Source organism: Mercenaria mercenaria, chromosome 7 (assembly GCF_021730395.1).
Source record: "Mercenaria mercenaria strain notata chromosome 7, MADL_Memer_1, whole genome shotgun sequence".
NCBI lineage: Eukaryota > Metazoa > Mollusca > Bivalvia > Venerida > Veneridae > Mercenaria > Mercenaria mercenaria.
Window position 1 is genome coordinate 12,367,379 of NC_069367.1, and position 19,818 is coordinate 12,387,196.

Genomic DNA, 19,818 nt, shown 5'->3' on the forward strand with positions numbered 1-19,818 from the left:
TGGGTTCTGCAAATCGTCTTGATGAGGTGATCATTTGACCCAAGTTTGATAAAATTCCTTCAAGGGGTTTAGGAGATATAGAGCGGACACAAAAGGGCAGGCTCAAACCTTTGACCTTGAGTTGTGACCTTGACCTTGAACCGACAAGGTGACTCATGGGTTCTGCACATTGTCTTGATGAGGTGATAATTTGACCCAAGTTTCATGAAAATCCTTCAAGGGGTTTAGGAGATATGGACCGAACACGATTTTGTTACGGACGGAAGGACGGACAGACGGACGGAAGGACGGACGCAGACCATTCCTATAATCCCTCCGCCACGGCGGGGGATTAAAAAGAGAATATTGAATTGTTACGTTATCCATTGCACTTAAGAATGATTTAAAAAATCAAGTTTAACCACTGTTACACGTGTAAATGTCAAGCTATCAAGTTGCCTCTATACAATAAATAGATTAAATTCATGGTTAAACTCAAGACGACTATAAATCGAGGGTTCCCGTCGTTTATATGACTGAAAAATTGTTGGAAAAGACGTTAAACCCGAACACACACACACAAATCGAGGGTTCGCGGGTTCATCCCCGGTTGTGGTTTATAAACAAATACAGATAAGACCGGTTACTACGATAGAGTGATGTCTGTAATATAGGTTAAGACACAAGAAAAAAGCTACTGTAACAATCGTTTGATTCACAAGCTTTTTTTTTTCAGACATGTTCTCGTATAAAAGTTTGTTTGTTTGTTTTTGGTTTAACGCCGTTTTTCAACAGTATTTCAGTCATGTAACGGCGGGCAGTTAACCTAACCAGTATTCCTGGATTCTGTACCAGAACAAACCTGTTCTCCGCAAGTAACTGCCAACTTCCCCACATGAATCAGAGGTGAAGGACTAATGATTTCATACACAATGTCGTTTATCAAATAGTCACGGAGAACATACGCCCCGCCCGAGGATCGAACTCGCGCCCCCGAGATCCGTAGACCAACGCTCTTACCTACTGAGCTAAGCGGGCGGGCTATCTCGTATAAAAGTATTTCTATTTTCTTTCCGTGTCCTTGAGGTTGCCACACTCGCTGAATAATCAACCAGTTTACTTATTATAATGTAAATGCTGTCTTGGTTGGAAAGCAGGTTAATCATACACGGGTATACCACAAAAACGTACAGATAAACAGAATGTTTATAATTCACCGTGAGTAAGGCGATATCTTCAAGGTAGTTTTATCTTTTGTCAAATGAACTTTCGACTCCTTCTACGAAGCTAGTCCCTTGTCAGCATGTTTCTAGGTATCAAAACATAAATAAACCTTAAATCATCTATTCAAGGACACTCTTTGTTATGGAACAGGAAAACATTCAAGTACTTCTGCAAAACTTTAGGTATCAATGTACCATACATAAATGGGCTGCCATCATAATGCGTTTTCAAGGCGCTTTTTTTATGTAAAAGAGATACAGTTTGTTCTAGTGTCGAATGTAAATCGGTTATATTCATTTTGATTTGGTTTAAACATGACATAAATGCTGGTCCGACAACACAATCAAAAAAACAAGAGTGCCGAATGTAAGTATTGTCAAAATACACTCAAAATGGATGTACATGCATGCTGTTACAAGAAAAGTGGTCCCGATTTTTCCATAACATAGTAATTGAAAATTAGAATTATAAGCTATATATAGTAACAACAATGGATGTCTATTTCTAAAGAAGACTGCGATGACCGTCCATGATAGTGTACAATTTGCCAAGTTACATCAAACATCCTCGTGCACAAGAGAAATGCTACACAACAAGTTCATTCTTGTATCCGTTCACCTCTAGCATGTGACCTTACCTTAAACCTAGGACAGTTCGGACAAGCCACACGTCCATATCGAGTATCGAAAATGTGCAAAGTTACATCAAAATCCACCAAGCCGAAAAGATATCCCGACAAAGTCATCTGAATTTACATGACCCTAAAGTGACCTTGACTTCAGACCTAGGCACCTGTTACTGCGCACGAACTCGTCACATGATGGAACAACTGAGACCAAGTAATCAAAAACTCCTCATGCATGAAGAAAAATGCTCCGAAAATTTTAATTCTTTGTATCCTTTGACTCTGGACCTGACCTTAGAGTTGTGACCGCTGGTCTTGGCATGAACATCCGTCTTTAAGGTAAACAACTAGTGCCAAGTTTATTAAAATCCTCCATTGCATGAAAACATATGTCCGGCAAAGGCTGTGGACGCCGCCGCCATCCGCCCGACCAGCGTTTCCCTATAATCTCCCGTTTTTCAAACGTGCGTGCAAAAATGTTGTTTGTATAGGGACACAGAGATACAACACTATAATACAAGGAAGTTAAAAGATCGCTTTTTTACATCTTTATTATATTTGTTATGCATATACATGTTATATCAACACAATGCTCTTACTTTCAAACAAACTTTCTCGTGAATGTTAATGTACTGGCAACTGTCATTGAATGAGATGTACATGTAAGCTGCTATTTCAAGAATTCAGTGTCACCTTTTGTAAAACATATTTTTTGCACATTTACAAATGTTATAACTGTATTGCATGCTCATTCAAATTTTCTTTTTCTGATCTCCAGACAACACAGAACGCACATTACGAGTATCAACTCACAACGCACATTACGAGTATTCAGACAACACAGAACGCACATTACGAGTATCAACTCACAACGCACATTACGAGTATCAACTCACAACGCACATTACGAGTATCCAGACAACACACAACGTACATTACGAGTATCCAGACAACACACAACGCACATTACGAGTATCAACACACAACGCACATTACGAGTATCAACCCACAACGCACATATCGAGTATCCAGACAACACACTACGCACATTACGAGAATCCAGACAACACACAACGCACATAACGAGTATCCAGACAACACACTACGCACATTACGAGAATCCAGACAACACACAACGCACATTACGAGTATCCAAACAACACGCAACGCACATTACGAGTATCAACCCACAACGCACATTACGAGTATCCAGATAACTCGGAAGGAAACTTGCATATGATAAGGTATGTAACAATGTAGGAATAATACACGTTTTTTTTGTGTATTAACGTCTGCAGAAGCCCGCGGGATTGTTTGTGACCGAGACCGAAGGTCGAGGTCACAAACATATCCCAAGGGCTTCTGCAGACGTTAATACACAAAACACACGTGTATTGTCGCTATTCTTGCATAAAGATATATTTCACGACGATTTATGTATTGTTTTCATATGTGATGACTTGACGATTCCGGTACAGTTTTTATTTACCATTCCAGTTGTTCTTGGAAACAGTAAACATGTTTTAAATATCCGTATCCAGGGCCCGGAAATAAACAACACTATCAAAAGCACATCCTGAAGGTTTTTAAGCGATTTTTTATCTCTCATTATTACAAACATAATATTACCAATAAATGTTCATATCATTTCACAATTTGGTGGTCTCGATTACAATTTCAAGAACAATAACTTTACATTCGAGTTATATTGAGTACGGACACGCAGTTGGAGTACGGATGAGTACGAACGTAGTGTCAAGTTTCCAAGCTGTTTATATAAATTCTTTGAGAAATTAGATAAAAACATACTGACTAATACATACCAAAATCATAAATATGATACATAAAAACAAAGAATCGCACAGGTAAACACGCGATTCTTTAACATTCACGGTTGTCTACAAAATCTGAATTGACGCAGAGTTCTAAATGGGGAATAAACAAGGGAAGAAACGAGTACGAACAATGTTGGGGGCAGCGCATTTTGCGTGAGTAATGATACAGTAAAACATTCTATGGTTTAGATTGCATCTTTAATGCTTCAAGAAGAGGTTTTTATGAAAGAAAAAGACGCAGACCACATGTCAATCTGCGCAGAATTACATATACGTCCCTGGGAAAGCATTTCAAAAATAAAAATCGGGTATTAACAACACGTGAATTGCCTTGTTTGCACACGATTTTCCTCCCGTTAATACATGGGCGGATCCAGTGAAAAAAGTAGAATATCTAACACAATTTTTATCAATGTGAAATACCTTGATTTTCCGGCTGAAATAAGAGGAAGTGTCGGCCATTTTTTTACCGTGCACGTCCTCATTTTAAGTCACGATATTTCCCACACTAAGTTTCATTACAATTTGATGGAAACTGTCGGAGAATTTTAAAACACGAGAGAATGTGCCGGCCGGCAGGACGGACATTTCAAACACTATATGCCACTTTGGTCTTCACGACCGTGGTCATTAAAGAAGGACCTACATGTAATTAAGTTTAAGTAAGTGTATATAAGTGAAAAAAGCGCAAATAGAATTCCTGTAGGCTGTAAAAGCAGCAAAGGCGGTAATGTTCAGATAGGCCAAATTATGCGAATAATGAACATACGTTTTATCAAGACATTATGCACATAGAAACCATCAGAAAGAGAACAGAATTAAAAACGGATAGGAAAACCAAAACAAAAAGAAACAAGAGCACCGCCTTGCGGGTGCTGACGCTCATCTGATTTTTTTGTATAATAGAAATATTGTCCTACCCATGATTTTCAAAGTCTAAAAGGGGCCATCATTCTAGCAAAAAGCAGGATAGAGTTAAGTTTCTGGTGTACAGCGTCCGCTCTTATGATGGTGAAAAACTGTTGCAAGTTTTAAAGCAATAGCTTTGATAGTTTATGGGAAAAGTTGACTTAAACATAATAATCAACCAAGAAAATGATTTTCTAAGTCCAAAAGGGGCAATAATTACTGCAAAAAGCAGGATGGAGTTATGTTTCTTGCTGTACAGGGTCAGCTTTTGATGGTAAACAAGTGTTGCAAGTTTCAAAGCAATAGCTTTGATAGTTTAAGAGAAAAAGTTGACCTAAACATAAAACTTAACCAAGAAATCTGATATTTTCTAAGTCCAAAAGGGGCCATATACCTTGCAAAAAGCAGGATGTAGTTATGTTTCTTGCTGTACAGGGTCAGCATATGATGGTGAACAAGTGTTGCAAGTTTTAAAGCAATAGCTCTGATAGTTTAGGAGAAAAGCTGATCTCAACATAAAACTTAACCAGGCAACGCCGACGCCGACGCCGACGCCGACGCCGACGCCGACACCGCTCAAGTGATGACAATAACTCATTTTTTTTTTCAAAAAATCAGATGAGCTAAAAATAATTTATTTAAAAAAATCGTAACGACGATTCGAACTCATACTAAACCATTTGTGCCGTGCCAGTCGAAAACCAACATAGTGACTTTGCATCCGCGCAGTCTGGTCAGGATCCATGCTGTTCGCTAACGGTTTCTTTAATTGCAATAGGCTTTGAAAGCGAACAGCATGGATCCTGACCAGACTGCGCGGATGCGCAGGCTGGTCTGGAACCATGCTGGTCGCAAAGCCACTATGTTTGTTTTCTCATGGCACGGCTCAATGATGATTTGTTATTGGTATCTGCATTCTTACCGACTGAGCTATTGTGCAATAAATTTAAAAATAATTTGAATTGTTAATATATCTATTATCATGAAATAGACGCGTCCTAGAGTTTGCGCGGGAATCATTTTATCATAGGGGATTAGTATGTTATTTCAACGGATATTCGTTTGAATTAATATTAAAATCACGTGATCCCGAAGAATTTCCAACCGATTATGGAAAAGCGGTAACCACAAAAGTAGGACAAAAAGACCACCCATGTCAACCTAAGAAAATACAAACAAAAAAATATTCGTTTCTCTGCACATGTTTTGACTTCAAGGGAATATTGCAAGGCTATCGTAATTTTTCAGTAGTATATTTCAAAATGTGTAGTCTTTTACAAGTTTTGTGTTTTTTATTTGTCTTTATTTAGCATGTGTAAAGGAAGGGATAACACCACCAACATACATGAAAATGGACAAAACGTATAACGATACACTGACAGAAAACAAGTTGAAATTAATAGAACCGACATATGAACAGCCAGTAATCTGTGTAGCTATAAACTTTTTGAACTCGTTTGTGGCATGCCCACCTCAGACTAGCAACACTTCTACGTGGTACGTTAATACACGCTTGTGTATTATATGGAATTATGCGTGCAGTGTTCAAGGGGTCTTAACGTCACCATATATGTAGTTCCAATCGAAATGAGAATAATTATTAAAATATTTGTAAGACTACCTAGATATATAATATATAACATACAACATATGAAATACGGGTAGAGATGATATTATGCATGTAATATAAAAACTTGTATTAAAGATGAGACATACTTAGTATCATTTGCGGCTTGTCTTTCTTCTATTCTTTCTGTACCGTTTTGTCCGATCTAAAATATAAATTGATAATTCTTTTTTCTTTTTCATATGAATAGTTTGATGTTACAATTGTTGTTGTTTATTCTTTCATTTTGATACAGTTGCTAAATATTTACCAAGCTAAAATGAGATGTGGCATCATACAATTTGCTGAATGTTGTTAACTTTGAAATTGAAATTGGCCATCTTGCACTGTACACGCGTAATAACTATAATTATCATGTTACTGAGAGGAGAAATATTCATACCGTGTGCATTTCATGACTATTCTCCGTTTCACTTCCAACCCCAATCATAGGATCTGTCTCATTCGCCATCTTAAATGAAAATGGTTCGCTGGTTATTACATATAAAAATACCCATAATATGAACTGTAAACGAAGGAAACCAACAAAATTGAAATAGCATTACTGATATCAAACGATATATTACATTAAAACACAAACAGCTAGAAACTTACAAAGTTAAACAATATACTATTTTCTTATTTTTGGAGCAGATGTTTTAAACATACTTACGTTAAAGATGTACTGTGTTCATCTTTCACTAAATCATTTTTATCATTTTATTAAATATTTATTTAAATCTAAATCTTTTTGAAAAATATTCAACTTAGATAAATAATTATATAATAATTTTCAGAAGAACAACAAGTTATAACTCAAGCTATTTTTATCTGAATTGAACCGGCACGACGATATGATATTTTTTCTTCTTTCTTTTTTGTTGTGGTTAAAATTCGTAAACTGTTGTTTTTTTGTTTTTTTTTGTTTTTTTTTTTTATCGTGAGCGGGCCTGTTTGGCTTTTCTATTAAGACGTTAAAAAGATCGGTACCCTGACTTTTATTTCACGCACTGTCATAGCTTACCTTAATTCATTAAACACATTCAAAAAGATTAAATGCATGTTCAAAGGGAAAATAAACTACTTGTACTGTTATAGACTGGGTGATAATGTGTGATGGAATTTTTCATTATCATTTTCTAGTACACGGATATATTGTGAAATAATTTTAAAAAATTTGAGTTAAAAATGGTGACCTTTGACGACAGGTTTTGTAGTTGTGGTCTTTATTTAAAAGTAGTCGTTTATACAGGTTCGACTGTAAATAAGAATTGCATTAGATACTCAAAATTAAACCAGACAGTACCGCGATATTTAAATACTGATGAGAGTATGTTCCAATATCCACCAGTTTTATGACATCACTATTTTTAATGTAGCTTTCAAAGAAAATGCTGGAAAAGCAACTACTATCATATCGAAGTTATTAACTTAGTATCTAATCATATTATATTGGTATTGAACGCATACAAGAACTTAGTCTTATGCTGTAATTTGCCTATAAATGTTTGTTCTCCATTTTTTTACAACATGTTTTTTTTTGTTGATAACTATTAAGTGGTATCTTATGACATGATTGTTTTGTTTGTTAAAGGTCCAATAACACTTAGAATTAACTAACAGGACATTACTTGTTGTTGATAGCTTAATAATAAAACTATGTTTTATTTTACTCTAAAACATGTTACCACATATCTTTCTGTGACATTTTAGTCGTTTCTTCACGGAAAACGGTTAACAGAAGACATTTCTCTCTTTTTGTTTGCAATATCATTGAAAAAATACTGTGCTATATTTCCGTTGTATAATTTCAACTTAAAAAGCAACACTAGGATTAGTGTCTGAGCAAATAAAGGCCAATTTCATCGGAAAGATAACTTTCTTGGTAAAATAAATGGCACTTGTAATTATTACCTCCAAAGCGTTACTGGGCCGTCTAACTATAACTCTAATGTGGATTGCTAATTGTTTCTTTTAATAGTGATACACATTAAGTTGTTGAACTTTCATATAGGGTTCATATACTTTAATTCAAAGTGTGTTAAATTTCCAAAGCATTCAAAATATATTTTTAATAATACAACAATTGATCTTTTTCTTGAAGCAATCTGTTATTCCTCATGCAATGAATATCATAAACATATAAAAAATGACCTTATGTTCACCTTAAAAACAAGAGGGTCATGATGACCCTGGATCGCTCACCTAAGTAATATGAGCTACATGTTTCAAATGTCAAACTGATGCTAAAACATTTAGAAAGTACCCTAAAATACAAGAAAGTAGGTCAGTAGGTCAAATTCATATTCACTGAAATTCAGTTTTAAGATCAGTCTGCAAAACTGTAAATGTCATCCAAATTTCAAGGTTGTATCTTAAAAAACAAGAAAGAAGGTCAGTGGGTCACATTCATGGTCACTGAAAAACAGTTTTAAGATCGGTGTGCAAAACTGTTTATGTCTTAAAAACAAGAAAGTAGGTCAATAGGTCAAGGTTACAGTCAAATAACCCCTAATTACTTAGGGTCATCAGGTAATTATAATTAAACAGTCTAGGAAATATGATCAGATAATTTTTGTAGTATTTTTTCCCCTAAATAACTCATATAAAAACTAAGTAGCACTCGGGGTTGGGCCTCTTCACCCAGGAGTATAATTTAAACAAAATCTTGTTAGACAGCCACTAGGCAATGCTACTTACCAAATATCAAAAGCCTAGGCCTTGAACTTTCAATCAAGAGGATTATTGAAAGAAAGTTTTTTTGTCCTTTGTAAGTCTATGTAAAACCTGGGACCCCCAGGTCAGGGCATCTTTTTACCCTAGAGGCATAATTTGAACAATCTTGATAGAGGACTTCTAGGCAATGCAACATACTAAATATCAAAAGCCTAGGCCTAGCAGCTTCTGACTAGTAGATTTTTTAAAAACATTCCTATATAAGTCTATGTAAAACTTGGGACCCCCGGGGTGTGGCCTCTTTTCACCACAGGGGCATAATTTGAGCAATCTTGGTAGAAGACCACAAGGCAATGCTTGATACCAAACATCAAAGGCCTAGGTCTTGTGATTTCAGACAAGAAGACTTTTTAAAGTTTTTTTCCTATATAAGTCTATATAAAACTTGGGACCCCCGGGGTGTGACCACTTCTTCCAGGGGCACAATTTAAAAAAAATTGGTAGAGGGCTACAGGGCAATGCTACATACCAAATATCAAAGACCTAGGTCGTATGGTTTCAGAAAAAAAGATTTTTTAAGTTCTTTCCAATATGTCTATGTAAAACTTGGGACCCCCGGGGCGGGGCCTCTTTCAACCCAAGGGATATAATCTGGAGAATATTTATAGAGGACCAATAGATGATATCACATGCCAAATATTTAGGCTCTACGCCTTGTGGTTTTGGACAAGAAAATTTTCAAATTTTGTCCCTATATAAGTCTATGTAAACCATATGACCCCCGGGGCGGGGCCACATTTGACCCTAGGGGGATAATTTGAATAAACTTGGTAGAATACCATTAGATGATGCAACATACCAAATATCAAAGCCCTAGCTACTGTGGTTTTGTGCGAGAATATTTTGTTTTCTTTTGGATACCGTGGCAACCAGAGTTCTGTATGGAATTAAATTTTGAAAAGTTTTTAATGAAGATCTTAAAGGGAACATCCCTGTGATGTTTCATCAAAATTGGACTGGTTGTTTAGGAGATGGTGTTGTTTAAAAGAAAGTGTGGAAGGACGATGGACGATCACAATAGCAGGTGAGCTAAAAACAAGAAAGTAGGTCAATAGGTCATATTCATGGTCACTGAAAGTCAGTTGTAAGATCGGTGTGCAAAACTAAACAGGTCATCCAAATTTCAAGGCTGTATCTTAAGAAAGAAGAAAGTAGGTCAGTAGGTCACATTCCACATGATCCAGCAAGCGAACTTTACCTAAAGATCATCAAGGTTAACATTCTGACCAAGTTTCACGACGATACAGTCATAAATGTGACATCATGTGTGTAAGCAAACTTTTCCTTTGATTTGACCTGGTGACCTAAGTTTTGACCCCATCTTGCCCAGATTTACACTTCACTTAAAGATCACCAAGATCAACATTCTAGTTTCATAGAGCTAGTGTTATTAATCGTTTCATAGAGATATTGTCATAAATGTGGCCTCTAGTGTGTTAGAAGTCTTTTCCTTTAATTTGACCTGGTGACCTAGGTTTTGACCCCACCCAAATTTGAACTTGACCTAAATATCATTAAGATTAACATTCTGACCAAGTCTCCTTAAGATATGATCATAAATGTGGCCTCTAGAGTGTTAGCAAACTTTCCCTTTGATTTGACCTGGTGACCTAGTTTTTGACCCCATCTAAAATAGATTTAAACTTGACCTCGAGATCATCAAGATTTGATAGAGCTATGGTTATTAATGTGGCCTCTAGAGTGTTAACTAGCTTTTACTTAGATTTGACCTGGTGACCTAGTTTTTGAACGCACCTAACCCAGATTCGAATTTGAAATAAAAATCATCAAGAATAATATTCTGACTAAGTTTCACGAAGATAAGATTTAAATGTGGCCTCTAGAGAGTTAACTAGCTTTTACTTTGATTTTACCTTGTGACCTATTTTTGTACCCAACTGACTAAGACTTGAACTTAGTCTAAAGGTGGCCTCTACAGTGTTTTTCAAGCTTTTCATTTGATTTGACCTAGTGACCTAGTTTTTGACCCAAGATAACCCAATGTAAAATTCGTCCAAGATTTTATTTAGGGTAACATTCCGACCAAGTTTCATTAAGATTGGGTTAAAATTATGACCTCTAGCATGTTAACAGTCAAATTGTTAGCGACGGACGACGAATGACGACGGACGACGGACACAGGGCGATCAAAAGCTGACTGTAGAGAAGGCTGCTGGTAATTTGATAGGGCTATTACAAGCCAATCAAAAGATGCTTTCTGTAACTCTCTGGCATTCCATGTTACTATAATTTCACGCCAATCATTAACCCTCTGATCAGAAATTCTGGGGGAGACATTTTGGTAAGAGTAGATATGTAAATTTAGTTAAACTTTTTTCTGCTGCCGTTCAAACTAATACGCTGTACATAATTAAACACCTGGTTTAGCGATGTTCTGCAACAAGCAACAAAGAATTATTCCGACACAGTATGATAGATAGCGGGACTCGGCTAACGCTTCGCCCACCCCACACCCCGCCCCTTTATCATACTGACCCCATATATTTGAAGGCAAGATATCCCAATTTCAATTTTCCCATTATAATGTGATGCCCTCGAAAAAAAATCACTACAGCATTATAAATATAGAAATATATGAATATGTGTAAAGTTTCCACTTTTCTCTATTTTCTTATGTTGTTGAAACGCGATGGCTAGTTTGAAAACTGCAACAAAATATATCAAGATGTTGTGGTGTTTCACGCATTAATAGATAAATATAAACAAGAAAATATCGGTAAAACCGATGGATGCCCCTCGAAAAATGCACATGGAAAGAACAAAAGCGGAATTTACTGGTTTATTAATATTGATTAATCAAGGGCGATGTCCCACTAAAACAATCATTCAAACGGATAATAAGGAAACTAAACACATCACCTCCAGGGAGTGAAGCATTTTATGAATTCGGCTGTAGTAGCTATGAAATACTCACGAATAAGATGGAGCTATAGCTTACTAATGTTGAATAATCAAAGGGCAATAAGTGAAAAATCATTCGACCGAAATACAAAGACAATATCCGCATCTCGATCTCTTGATAGTAAAGCTTCCTATGAAGTATGGTTAAATTTCATCCAGTGGTCGCTGAGAAATATTCAAGACAAGTATTGTGCTACATGTTATCATTGTTAAATAATCTAGGGCCAATAACTTTGTGAAAATCATCCGACCGGAACACCAAGATAATATGCGCATTTACTAGTGATGATGAGCTTTCCTAAGAAGTATGGCTAAACTCTTACCAATATTTCCTGAGAAATGATCTAGACAAAAACTGTACTATAGTATACTATTGCTGAATAACCAAAGGGCAATAACTGAGCGACCGACCCAGACAAAAAGATTATATAAGCATATCCTCTTGATAGTTAAGCTTCCTTTTTAAGTTTCGCTAAATTTGGGCAAATGGTTGCTGAGAAATACTCCGAACAAGAATTGTACTATAGTGTTCTAGTACTACTGTTAATTAGTCAAAGGGCAATAACTTGGTGGCAAATCATTCGACCGGAAAATGAAGATAATATGCGCATCTACTCATAATAGTGGAGTCTCCTACGAAGAAGCAGTGGTACTGAGAAAAACTCTGAACAAGAATATATTACAGTACACTTTTGTTGGATAATCAAAGGGCAATAATGCGGTTACTAATCATTCGACCGGAAAATGAAAACAGAATGCGCACTTCATGATGATAGTGAGGTTTCCTATGAAGTTACAATGAATTCTAACCATTGGTTGTTGCGGAATACTCCAGACAAGAAATGTACCTTAGTATAATATTGTTGAATAATTAGATGTCAATAACACTGTGAAAAATCATCTGACCAGTACAAGAAGGTAGTATGAAATTCTTATAAAGATAATAAAAGTTTCCTCTGACACATGGCTAAATTCCAACCACTGGTTGCTGACAAATTCTTCGGACAATAATTGTTTTATAGTATACTATTGTTGAATAATCAAAGGGCAATAACTCAATGAAAAATCATTCGACCTAAACATGAAGATAAAATGTGCATCTCTTCTTAATAGTAAAACTTCCTATGTATTTTCACGAAATTCTGGTGGTTGGCGGACAAGAACTGTAAAATAGTATACTACTATTGAATAACCGAAAGGCAATAACTCTGTAAAAATTCACAACAACCAAATCACGAAGTCAATGTGTGCATCTCCTATTGATAGTCAAGCTTCCTATAAAGTTTCACTATATTCCAACTAGTTATTGCTGAGAAATACTCTGAGCAAGAATTCCGGCACGGACGGACGAAGCGGCGACTATATGTTTCCTCTTCAGACAGCATAAAACTATTATAAATAAATATGCAAATGAGCAGTATTAACTGATTCAAGGGTAATAACTATAGTATAACTGAAGCAGCTACGCCCTTTCAATCAATATCGTCCGTAAACTTATCACATGTGGACAAAATATGCCGTTTGGCTACCTCAAATGCCATAACTTACAAGCGTAGTATTGCCCATTATTGAAATTGACTGAAACAGCAGATTATGTGCAAGGACTTTTTTTACAATAAATCAGTGTTGAACATTTGCTAAGTGCATCCATAGCAACAAATAACACTTTTATTTATGTTTCTGATGGACACATACGGAAAACAACATTAGTTATTCCTGTCATTATTGACTGTTCTAGAGATATTCACCTATTAGTAAAGATATCCGATAGCCTTATCAAAATTCTATGACATTCTTTTTTTATAAGTGTGAACATTTAAATTTCTTTTTTGTTGGGTTTACCGTCATGATTACAGGTCATACAGCAATTTTCCACCTTTGATGATGGAGAAAGACCTAAGATGCCTCCGTTTATTATTTCATCACGAGCGGGCACCTTGTTAGTACCACCGGCCTTCCGTAAGCCAGCGGATGGCTTCTTTACATGAAGAATGCAACACTCGGAGTGAGGCTCGAACCACCATCGGTGAAGGGCAAGAGATTTGAAGTCAGAGCGACCTAAACCACTCGGCCTCGGAGGCCCCCATTTATTATTGTTACGACTAGGGGTAACAGATTATTGTTACTTAAAGCTAAAGGTAAAAGAAAAACAAAGCAGTAACTATTAACAATAACGAAGTTTATAACGAATATTAACAATAAAAATGCCTTTTAAATGACAACTAGCCGTAAAATCTCGTCTGATATGCAAGAATATTCCAAATTCTGTCCTAGTAAAATTTAGATCCAGTAAGTAATAATGTCAAATTCCTCACAATATTCAAACTGTATTTAGTTTATTCAACAAATTTAAATCCTCTCTTTAAAGACAAATTTCCCTTTTTTGAAAGCAAAACTGGTAATATTTTGCTTTCGAGAAATACTTGAACGTTTTTCAATAAAATGTTACTTAGGTTTTTCCTTGCCCTCAGAAAGTGTCGAAATTTAATTTGGAAGGTTCCAGCACTTTCATGTTATCACCAGGAATAAAAAGAAGATTCTGGAAAAATCCAGACTTTACAATAATTTAAACTTCCTGTGGCTGGAACCTTCAAGAAAATCATAGACTATAACTAAATATAACTTACTGAAATATATAATGTCTCAAACCTAGGACAAGCTTTAGAGTAACAATGAGTCATCGATATAAAACAAATAATAATAAGATAAAGCATAATGGGGAATGACAAGAACATAACATTATTGTATTTATTCTCTTATTTATGTATTTACATACTGATTGCCATTACAAGAGCTTGAATTCAGAACCCGCATGTGGGAACAAGGCTTCTTTCTATGTAATGGTAAATTAAGCATGCTTTTTTGACAAGCAAAACATTGTCCTGTAAATTATATATATATATATATATATATATATATATATATATATATATATATATATATATAATCACAAAATGAATAACTATCATACAGATGCCGATATTAAACAACAGTGCCAGAATACCACAATATACGCCAGTCATATCAAATTGCTACACACTAGCACCTCTATTTGCATATGGATTTTACCAGTATAAAAAAGGAACCGGAATCGGTTCCCTAGACTCCGAACTTATTCGTCCGGAACCGGTTCTCTAAGCAAAATGCCGTGCATAGGCTAGGGAACCGGAATTTTATTTCTATGCATAATACTGCCGAAATCCACTTTGTTTCTTGGTTAATGTCATGCATATTATTATCTTAATTAATTTTACCATGCCCTTGCATTTATCTGCGTTTACTGTCTCCCAGAGTGTACTCGCCGCATATATACCGTGTCTGCCGTATTCAAATGATATAAATTAGTACGAATGAATGCGTGAAAACTACTTTGCAGTTTTTAAATGTTATTTGCTTTAAACTTGTATTATGTTTAAATTATCTAAATATAAAATAATATTGGTTTGTATTTGCGTCATTACATGTTTATAGACGAATAAACTAATTTAATTGCCCTTAAAACTTCATACATATTCTTTGATCACTTTAAATACTGGTTTGTAACACCTCGGCATTTCACGTTCAAAGATATGTAATCGATACTGAAATTACTTATTTTGTTTTAATCGTTTCTTTTATTGTCTTATACCTTTTAAGTTTAAATTTCAAGATTATTTCGGCTCCAGTGTCGACGATTTCGCATTCATTCGTACTAGTTTATTTTATCATTCCAATATGGCGGACAGTATGCGGCGAGTACACTTCTGGAGACACAGTAAACACAAATAAATAAAAGGGCATAGCTTGCTGAAATGGTAAAATTAATTAACTAATTAAGATAAGAACATGCACATGATACTTAACAAAAGAAACAAAGTGGATTTCGGAAGTATTATGCATAGAAATAAAATTCCGGTTCCCTAGCCTATGCACAGTATTTTGCTTAGAGAACCGGTTCCGGACGAATAAGTTCGGAGTCTAGGGAACCGATTCCGGTTCTCTAGCCACTGCCTATGATATAAGTTATTAATAGTAACAACAAAGGGAAGTCAATCCTTAAAAAATCTAAATAATTTAACTGCACACAAAACTTCTTACCAGGTAGAGCTAGGTCAAAATACACCTAAAATGGATATAACATGGATGTTATAACACACAAAATTGGTCTTGAATTTTTCTAACAGCCAGAAATAAAAACAGTTACAATTTGAGCTATTTTTAGTTACAACAAAGGTAAGTAATTCTAAAATCAAGGGTGCTCTATAGTAGTGAAGATTTTGGTGCCAAGTAACATCAAAATCTCTCCATGCATGAAGAAAAGCTCCAGACAGAGTCATTCTCTTGTAGTTGACTTTTGGCCTTTAAGTGTTACCTTGAGCTTAGACCTAGGGACTATCACTTTGGTCTCATGATGGTGAAAATTTGTGCCAAGTTAAATCGAAATCCCTCTATGCATGAAGAAGAAATGCTCCAGAAATGTTTGTGGACACCGGCTGATCGCCCTTCCGACGTATGCCCACCCCCAAGAGGCGTTCCTATAATAGTCCCGTCTTTCAGACGGGCGTATAAAAAGGAAGCAAATATATATTAGAACATTCGTAGTAATTGTACATGTATTATTCAATATAAAAATAAAGTTTAGCAAAAAAAAAGAGCTGTCGGAGGACAGTAACGCTCGACTATTCAAGATATATATAATTTTCTACAAATGGGAAACAGGGTTATGGAACCTGCATAGTGTTTTATATCAGCTTGTAACAGTGTGTGAAGTTTCAATCCATTCCCATACGTGGATACTGAGATATCAGCTTACATTCAAAAACTTAACCAAAAACTGCTAAGGCGAAAAAGGGGCATAATTTTGAAAAAAAAAAACACTGCAAAGCAGAGTTATGGAACGTGTACATTGCACGACATCTCATGACAGCTCATAACAGTGAACAAGTGTGTGAAGTTTCAATCCATTCCCATTAGTGGGTACTGAGATATCAGCTTACATACAAAAACTTAACCAAATCGGGACGCGGACGCCGACGCACGGGCGAGTCCAATAGCTCTACTATTCTTTGAATAGTCGAGTTAAAAATACTAGGAAAGCATACATCTCTCATTATACAAAACTTCTCTAATAGCGAACATGGTTATAACGAATCTTAAACGTCCCGTCTTCCCACTTTATTCTATGTAAAACAAAACGGTTACATCGAATACGCTTATAGCGAATTATCAAATATAAGGAACGGACACGCTAACATATTTTAATTCTAAAGAAAATACATTAAAATATCAACGGATAGAGCGAATATCAAACCTTCATAATTAGAAATTGTATTAGGATTTAACGTAACCCTCGTATGTTAAAATAAGTATATACATAATTATAGACCTTCTACTCTGACGTTGATGCCAGGTCAAGTAGGACAGCTCTAGTGCAGTCTGATATTGGAAACAAAGAAAAAAGTAAAGTAGTAGGTAAAGTTTACAATGAACTGTTTTTCCAACTGCACATTTCATGTTGATATCTCTGTCAGATATTAAAACATTTCAGTGGAAACTAGATTCATGTACTTGATAAGTTGTTTTATTAATGAAAAATAAGATACCAATCGTAAAATACCTAAACCATCTATGTGACATATACTGAAAATTCTCATAATGACTGCGACCGGGTGATTCCTGCCGTATGAGCTAAAACACGTCCTTATATGATATTGTAATGTCTACATTTATGCGTTATTTGATTTGTATCGGAAAAATACACGATCTCACTAGCAATGATTTTGCACGAAATTAGAGCACAATAAGGTGAGTGCCTATTTGTCATCGCGAAGCTAATTTGCTTGTTACATCTGCATTTTAGCAACGTAATGAGAAACAATTCGTTCTTTTGGCTGGGTAAAATTAGAATTAATCGATGCCAATGCAGTCTTTAACGCCACGACACTCATTAACTTGATGTCATTGGTGATGTCAGGTAGGTACAAATCAGTTGGGAATTGACAAAACGTCAATTATTCAAGTCACTTTGTTGCATATTTTACATTTCTCCGCGAATGAATTTTGCTATTAGTATGGCCGCATTAGCATCAAAACCAACAATGTTTATCGCTCCGTAATCAGGCTTCTCAGGTTCTTCAGTACTGTGATTTTCTACAGCCGTTACCACAGTTTCTTCAGGATCTGCATCTGTATGATTATTAGGTGTCATTGCCACCACAACCAGTTTCGCCTCAGGTATATTCATTTCTTTTCTATAGTCATTTAAGGCCTTTGATGGATGAACTTGCCCTTTTGTACGCAGGTTGTCAGTGTACACGATAAAAACATCTATCTTCTTTTTGTTTTCTTTGGCCCACATCATTGGTAGTGCACTATCAGCTTTCCCACCTTGCAGCAAATCCATTTTCTCTTCAATTTCAGAAAGTGAGTCCGTCTTGGCAATGCGAATTCGAGACAATGTTTCAGAGAACCCAAAAATCTTACATTTGGTTTCAGTTCGAACTGTCATCATCATCATCGCGGCCGCAGCCTGGTGGCATTTCACTGCGGGACAGCCTTCACATGGATCTTTCATTTTGTCGCTTACATTGACTGCTAGCAGGAAACGCTTCTTTGTTGGAAGTAGGACATCAAAAGATAAATAATAAGCTTCGTTTAGAGCCTTTACGATATTTTTGTTCACAGTCCATACTAATTCCCCTTTTGTGCTCTTTCCTTTTTCGTACGTCAATAACGCCGATAGCACCTTTAGAGGATGTACCCTTGCGTCATGTAAATTCTTAGCATTGGTAAGCGTCTCAACTATCTCTTTTTCGATGTCGGAATTTTCACCACAAAAGCCTTTGGCAGATAGCATGCCGATATTGCGAATCTTAGCTTCAGGCCTCATGTTCTGGATTAGTGCTTCACAAACGCTTTTTGAGTTCAGCATTTGCGTTGGAATGTGTTCCCTTTCTAGCCTATATCTCTTTATAAGATCCACCATATCATTTGGATCAGTGCATTGCTTTGCTTTCGTTGTTCCCTCAGTGTAAGTCAAAAATTTCGTAACCCTCTCAGTACTCCCTAATTTCGTGGACGCCAGTTCTTTAGCTTTCCTGAAGCCATTCAGGACAAAATGCATCACCAGTTTCATCAGATCATCAGATGGTGATGGGTGAGCAAGCCTAAAAATGTCCCTATGAGACCATCTCTCCGCCTTTCCATCACCATTTGTAGCCACTTTACGTGCTTTATATTTTGTCAAAAGACGCGCAAGACCTTCAGGGTTTCTACTTTTCTCTTCGTACCATTTTAATACAGCCCTTTTATGAGCTCTTCCCCAGCCCTTCCATGAACCACTTTCTTCTTTGCAGTAATGAACAAACAAGAAAAAGTGGGTTGGAGTACGACAAATCTTGTACAGCTCGTCGTAAGCCAGTTTCTTAGTTTCAATGTCATTAGATCTCGCACAAACTGCAAGTGCAAAAATTAAGTAATTCTGCCTTGGAGCCCATCCACAGTGACTTATCTTTGATATTAGACGCACAACATCTTCACCTCTTCCATCGGCAATCAATCTAAAAGATATTGAATATCAAACTTACACCCAGTGCAGGGAAAGTGAACCCCATTCTATGAGTATGGATACATATTTAATGAACATGTTGGGAACTACCACAACCAATGAATGATCGGTGTTCCAGCGAGCATTGTATGTATTTATAACTAATTTAAACCTGAAAAATTACAAGAGCTTCGCAAACATTGGCTTTTGACCTAACGACATGGTTCATGCGCTGGAATACTAAGGCACAAAACTATCAAGGTGATTTTTGTTGGGAGCGGGAGTGTGGTGCTGGGGAGTAATGTGGATTGTCACCTCATTCCCATCAACATATATTCCAAGTATAAAGGCCTTGAATGGTTCTGAAATTTTTCTCTAGACACAAAATACGAAGGGCAGATCTGAACTCAATTTGTGTCCTTGACCTATCGATCAAGTTTATAAGCTATGAACATTG

The 19,818-nt window shown here is 36.1% G+C and overlaps 1 protein-coding gene across 10 annotated transcripts in view; it reads right to left on the reverse strand.

Moving 5' to 3' along the window:
• The window catches only part of LOC123554917 (RNA-binding protein RO60-like), a 62,963-nt gene that overhangs the window by 18,870 nt on the left and 24,275 nt on the right, over positions 1-19,818 (reverse strand). For 5 of the 10 annotated variants that reach the window (XM_053547577.1, XM_053547578.1, XM_053547580.1 and 2 more), the window contains exons 2-3: positions 6,582-6,650; positions 6,289-6,344 (exon numbers count right to left, since the gene is read on the reverse strand). In XM_053547577.1, coding sequence (XP_053403552.1) covers positions 6,289-6,344; positions 6,582-6,650 — 125 coding nt within the window. Of the gene's footprint in view, positions 1-6,288; positions 6,345-6,581; positions 6,651-13,998; positions 19,375-19,818 lie in introns of those variants that run through there. The other 5 variants (XM_053547571.1, XM_053547574.1, XM_053547575.1 and 2 more) reach the window with 1 other exon arrangement.